Genomic DNA, 6,544 nt, shown 5'->3' on the forward strand with positions numbered 1-6,544 from the left:
AAAAAAGGCTAGCAGTTTTCTGTTACTCAAAAAAAAAGGCTAGCAGTTTTCTTGGAGAGAAGGGACACCCACCACGACGCGTGCGCGGGCGGTACTATTATAAATAATCAATCCGACTAGGGAGGGCATCGTCAACTACGCGGACGACTCGGGATATTGCCCTAACCGCCGCACGCCGTCGATCGAGAGGGGTGTGGGCCTGCAGGCAGAGGCGTGGAAACCATGGAAGAAGGGAAGCAACGGCTGGTGCTGAGCCTGCCTCCCGGCTACCACTTCGCGCCGACGGACGTGGAGCTCATCGTCCACTACCTCCGCCGGAAGATGGACGGCCACCCGCCGCACCTGCCCGTCTTCAAGGACGTGCCCATCACCGACTACCGCCCGGAGCAGATCACAGGTACGTACGAACACGAGGGCTGGGTTGGGTCGATCTCGAATGCGCGCGTGCGAGTTGATGAAGACAGCGGAGAGAATAGATCGATTTTGATCTGAATTTGATGGGTGTTGCAGAGGTGTTCATGGACTGCGGGGAGGAGCGGTGGTACTTCTTCACCAAGCGGACCCGCAAGTACGCGACGGGCAACCGGCCGGACCGGACGACGCCGGGCAGGGGGTACTGGAAGGCCACCGGCCCTCAGCGTCTGATCCGCACCGGGCCCTCGAAGGCTTATCCGCTGGTCGGGCGCCGGAGGACGCTCGTGTTCTACACCGGGCCCGACGAGGCGGCCAAGACCGCCTGGACCATGTACGAGTACGAGAACCTCACCTCCGAGGAGGAGGCCAACGACAAGAACGCCGACAAGGTGGCCATCTAATCTCGATCGTCTTCGTCCTACGCCTTCATCTGTTCGCTTCCCGTTGATCGATCTATATCTAATCACTGAAAAACTAGCGTGTAGAGAATTGTCTCAGCTAAATTAATCAATGTACAATGTCTCGCTAACAACACGCTAATAGCATAAAATTTTCAAGGGCCGCACTATTTTGTGTAGCCTGCTATTTTTTTCCTTGAATGTAATACTAATGTCTAATGCTATAATCTGTTGCATTGATCGCATGCAGCTTGGCGAGTGGGTGCTGTGCACGATACAGAGGCAGAAGAGCCAGCGCGTCGGCGACGACACGATCAAGGGCAAGGCGAAGGGGGAAAGCAAGGCGGGCGGCAGGAAGAGGAAGGGCAAGGCACAGAAGGGAGCTGATGATCAAGTCCTCCAGATCCAGGGAACCCAGGAGGTGGCAGAGAAAGTTGATGAGACGGACATGTTTGAGTTGGAGCAAGCCAGCCGCCCCAACAAGAGACCCCAACTCATGCAGCAGCAGCATGATGAACCGCCACCGCCACCGCCATGCCCGGAAACATTGATACCAGCACAAGATTGTGACTATGACCTAGGCACCGTGCCGCCGTCACAGGAACCGCCGCAGCAGCTCTCGGATTCAGAGATGGTGGCGTCTCGCCCTGGTGCTTCATGCTACGGCTTTGATGAGTCCATGCTGCTGTCGCTGCTGGAATATGAGACGATGGCGCCTCTTCTTCTAGGATACAACAACTACAGCACGACGCCGTATCAGCCGGCAACCAGCTACCTAGATGCTGCGGCGGCGCCTCTTGGAGCATTCAGTTACGGTTATGGCGGCGCTGCACATCAACCGGCAGGTCAACTGAACAATGGTGGGTACGCCGGCGGTCATCCCAGTAGCCTTTTGGGCACCAGCAACAGTACATATACTTACCCGCAGCAGCACTCCTACGCCGCTGGCAGCAGTACATACACTTACCTGCAGCAGCATTCACACCCAGCCGGAACCAACAAGTTGGCCCCCAGCAACAGTACATATACTTACCAGCTGCAGCAGTCATGCGCCGCGGGAGCCAACAAGTTGGCGTTGGCCAGGGGAGCGATGAGCAGCGGCATTGGTCAGGGGAGCGATGTGCAGCCACAGGTAGAGCTGTGAGACCCGCGGTAGGAGCCTAGAGAATAGATTTTTCAGATGGTCAGGGGATATATGACTTGCAGCAGAGAGCACTCACTAGTTGTCTTTAACTCGCCGTTAGGGCAAGTATTAGTAGTTTTAGTACACTTTAGGATTATCCGGAGACATATTCATATGGGATATAGTTTGGATATATAGTTTGAAGTTCATCTGTTTCCACTGTTCGTACCATGCACCTTTCAGCTTATCTTTTCGTTCAACGTAGAGTGAGTGATGTGACCAGCCATCTAAAACGTTTTCGCCGAAACAGTCAGGATTGCAATAGGGCGGTAGCTGTTTTCCAGCAAGAAAGATTGCGCAATGGCATGTCCAAAAGCCCAAAACTTGAATTTCAAATCATTCACTTGCTTCAACTACTCATGCTATTGATGCGGGAGCGTCAACTCGGTTCCTTTAGGGTTTTGAGGAGTGGGAGAAATTGTTGCAATACTATGAAATAGTCCCGGGAGCCAGGATGCATGCCAGTTTCATACGACCTGGTGGCGTGGCACAAGATCTGCCATCCCATCATCTGAGATACTATTCCTGCTGAAATCCGAAAACAGAGAGTTTCCTAGGCGATGGGTAAATAAATACTCCAAATCCTCTGGCACAGGACATATGCACAGCTCCTGGTTCTCATATATTTCGATAAAGAATACAGTACAAACTAAAACTCCAGATGCTACAGCCTAGAGGCAATTACATGTTGCAGGTGATGCTCAATGGTAGCTTGGGAGTCACTCCAGTCGAAGACGGCGGATACTGCTCGCTAGCTCTTCCTCATCTTTGACCTGGCGTACCTGCAGCTGGAGTTAAAGGAAACAAGGCCAAGGAACAGTTCCAGGGAAAACCAATTGCTGGGTTCATGTAAAAGAAAAATATAAAACATTATGAACACGAGTCAACAAACCGACAAGCACAAGAAATTATAAGAAAAAATGTATTTAAAGTAGAACTGCCAATGTCTTGAACAGCAAAAGATAAAGGATACTCAATTTGCAGGCCATCGCTATCGGAAGAAGAGAGGATGGTGCCTTTGAGGTTCTCCATAGCAGCTGCGGATGACTCGATATCCTGCACAATGAGGCCATGTCTCAGAAAAGTAAAGCTGTGGAAACAGGGATGAAGAAGCGATATTACCCCCTGTTCTATTCTAGATGTATTTTCAGAATGCACGTAAACAACCCGTTGTAAACATGAAGCGCTAATATACACCAAAATATAGTGATTTGTCATATCAAACATTGTTCCTACATTGAACTTGCGCCTGATTGTACTTTTAATTAATTAAAAGTACAAGAAAGTATGGCATCTCTCCAATTATGCCAATTCTATATCACTAACAAATGCAAAGGTATGGAAACCTAAAATGTTAGTAAGTTAAAAGACAATAAGAACCCATGTGCAACTCAAAGACAACCTGTGATGTGCCTATTGGTCATATATTTTAATTTTTACAGTGAAGACAGATCAACCGTCCACGGCATCTCTGAAGAACAGGTAAAATAACATAACTAAAACGTAAACAGCAAAGGTAGACATACTGTAAAATCAGCAAACGCTGCAGGTAGTCCACCGCGGCGACGCATTTTAAGCACGTGAAATCCAGGTTGCCTGCCAACAATAAGCAATAATTATCATTTTATTTCTTCTGCAACTTAACTTTAGTGAATACAGTAGTAGAGTTTAGTCAACATACTTAGACAAAAGTTCCTCTAGCTCCTTCTCTGTACATGTTTGTCCCAAATTTGAAAGAAATAAAGTAGAGCAAGGTGGAATTTTGTCTGGCTGATCCTGTACAATCAATGTCAGGTTATAAGAAATTGACAAGGATAAAAAGCGAACACTGCACGGGGAAATCAAATACAGTTTTATATGGTTATAAATTGATATGCATCCATCATTAAAATATAGCACCTGTGCACTTCAAAATTCTCCAAAAACGTATATACAGAACGTGTCACAATATGTGCCGTTAAAGAAGACATGAAGAAACCTGATAAAAGCATGTGCACTGTCTCACGTACAAACCATATTCGTATTTAAAACATCTATAGAAAAACATGTTCAAAGTAACCCAGTTCGTACAGATACACCCTTTTTCAGATGGGTAGATAAATCGAGCTACTACATGATTCTACAAGGCATGCAAAATCTACATTGCAAGCGTAATATGATCAGCCTCTTCTAATAGTCGTTAAACAGAAATATGAGCATGAACACAAGTAACATCATGCCACAATATAGAATGTGAGAAAGCATGCTACAAAAACATGCACAACTGGTTGCTCTGTTTCACAACACTGCCGCAGTGTATATTAGTTTTACAAAGACGATATAAGATCAAAGTGTGATGAAGTGAAGCTGTGACACAAAACTCACATTTGAAGAAGAACGCCCCTTCTGCTGCTTGATCCCTGGTTCACCACTGTCCATCAAAGGAAACATCAATCAAATATCATCAACAAATCCATGCACAATCGGCAGACATAAGAAAAGTGGCTCACTAGCACTAGTGTTTGATTAAGATTAATGCCAAATTAAGAAATATAACTAACTTAAACCATGAGTAATGCGAACTACATGTCAACCTTTGGTCTGTGGGTAGCTCATTCTTGTCGCTGGAATTATCATTTTCTTCATCCGATGGTCCATCAGATCCATCCTGTCCTGAATGTTTGGTCGCCAACAACAACAAGAATGTGCAGGTGAGATACACTATATTGTAGTGATAGTGCGTTGAGAACCCATACTGCAACCGGCATTACTTTTATTTACATGTGTGCGCAAAGTCATCCAACCGCTAAATTGTTTCCTACTGGGGGTATACCAAGTGCAAACTCTTACTGCTGCTAACAAGCCAATACTCTTGCTAGTTATTTTATGAAATCAACTCAAATAATTCTAGAGAAAATAAAATGAAGAGGTACCCCTCAAAGTAATCAAATATCAAAATTAAGTGTTAACACTCAAATTGTGCTCCTCAGTGAATGGAAGCCATGTTGAACAGCAAATTTCTAGCCCTTCCTAATTTCTCTTATAGCAAGTTCAGTCTGAATGCGGTTTTTCAGATTGCACTACAGTGGCTTGCTAGCTATGTGGAGTTGAGGACCAATCCCTTACAGATATGAGATATTATCAAATAAATATGACCATTACCATCATCATTGCCTGATACATCATCATCACCTTCATCACGGTTGTTATCATTGTCAGAATTTTCCTCTGTTCGAACTCGCTTATCAATTACTCTGTAGACCTCACCACCACCTAACATGAAAATTGTAATCCATTGAATGGTGTGCAAGTTTTCAATAGCATTTTAATTGGGGAAATTGATATGATTAAAAAAATAGCAATAGTAGTGCACAAAAAGTACCTCCATGGCGTTTGCGTGAATTTGACTTAGCTAGCTCAATGTGCAAGCAATCACCGTTATCAGGATCAAAAACAGATCCCTAAAATGGAACACAATGTCAGACCGGTGCTAATGACAATCAAGTGATCAACCCTATTGATACAGTTATGAGGCCAGAACACAAGATTGAGTAGGTAATCTCTTTCTACTACCGCATACATCGAAAATGTACTTTATACATCAGAGGCATTTGTAGAGCTTTTGGCCTACTCATATTGTCAAGGTTTGACAAGTAAAAGCATAAGAGTTTTTCTAGATCGTATTTATGGAAATCCAGTCTTTGAGTTTTGATTCCATGTAACTAGAGCAAGTCAAGTTTCCTCGGAACAATTCTCATTGGCTTCATGTACTACTGTGAAGTGGCACATGATTTCATCATTCAATATCAACCTACTGACGCAAACCAAGCACCTTTTACACAACAGACACTGTCAATTTGTTACTCAGCATATGGATTTTAATAGTGACTAAAGCTACTGCATTAAGACCATTGTTTATAAGGCATCGACACTTAGGCAGCAAGGCGCCCTGGCAGTGCCTTACAATTATGCCCACCTTACGCACCCTCCTTAGGCGTCAGGGCCATTGGTGCTCGCCATAGGTCTCCTTACAGCCTTATAAACAATGATCAAGACCTGCTGCTGAATTTCTAATACAATGATTGAACTGAGGATGCCGGCAACGGCACAATACTTGGCAGGGAATTAAGTATAACGAATTTTCCTAGTTCATATCCACATTAGCACAGAGAAATTCTACACAGGACAAGCAGGAAAAAACGCAGAAGGAACTTGACTCGCAGTATAACTCACATTTAACGAAGCCATTGCTGCCAAGGCAGCGTGATGGGTGAAGAACGACACAAATGCAACAGCCTGCAGCACAAGAATTAATATACGGCATCAGAAAAACAGGGGTATGCTCAAATCTAGGTAATGCAACATACACCCAAACAGGGGAGGTGGAAATTGTATCTATCTTGCCGCTACCGCGCCTGCTAGAGAAAATTGGATTAGTCTACACTACTCATACAGAGTCGAGTCTAGAGGGCAAAGACGAAACGGCCGAATCGAAGGGCTCTGCCCCCAAATGCCTATGCGACGCGAGGGTTTAGTTCGACTGAAGGGCAGGGCACGGCTTAGGGGAGGG

General features: G+C 45.2%; 1 protein-coding gene across 1 annotated transcript in view; it reads right to left on the reverse strand.

Moving 5' to 3' along the window:
* Positions 1–2,422: 2,422 nt before the first annotated feature.
* The window catches only part of LOC119340460, a 4,757-nt gene continuing 635 nt past the window's right edge, over positions 2,423–6,544 (reverse strand). Inside the window, exons 2-10 of the mRNA XM_037612367.1 lie at positions 6,208–6,270; positions 5,357–5,435; positions 5,137–5,247; positions 4,569–4,647; positions 4,360–4,405; positions 3,677–3,771; positions 3,522–3,591; positions 2,969–3,051; positions 2,423–2,777 (exon numbers count right to left, since the gene is read on the reverse strand). Of these exons, the coding sequence (XP_037468264.1) occupies positions 2,747–2,777; positions 2,969–3,051; positions 3,522–3,591; positions 3,677–3,771; positions 4,360–4,405; positions 4,569–4,647; positions 5,137–5,247; positions 5,357–5,435; positions 6,208–6,270 (657 nt within the window). The 3' untranslated portion in view covers positions 2,423–2,746. The remainder of the gene's footprint in view (positions 2,778–2,968; positions 3,052–3,521; positions 3,592–3,676; positions 3,772–4,359; positions 4,406–4,568; positions 4,648–5,136; positions 5,248–5,356; positions 5,436–6,207; positions 6,271–6,544) is intronic.

Source organism: Triticum dicoccoides, chromosome 7B, assembly GCF_002162155.2.
Source record: "Triticum dicoccoides isolate Atlit2015 ecotype Zavitan chromosome 7B, WEW_v2.0, whole genome shotgun sequence".
In the NCBI taxonomy this organism is placed as follows: Eukaryota; Viridiplantae; Streptophyta; class Magnoliopsida; order Poales; family Poaceae; genus Triticum; species Triticum dicoccoides.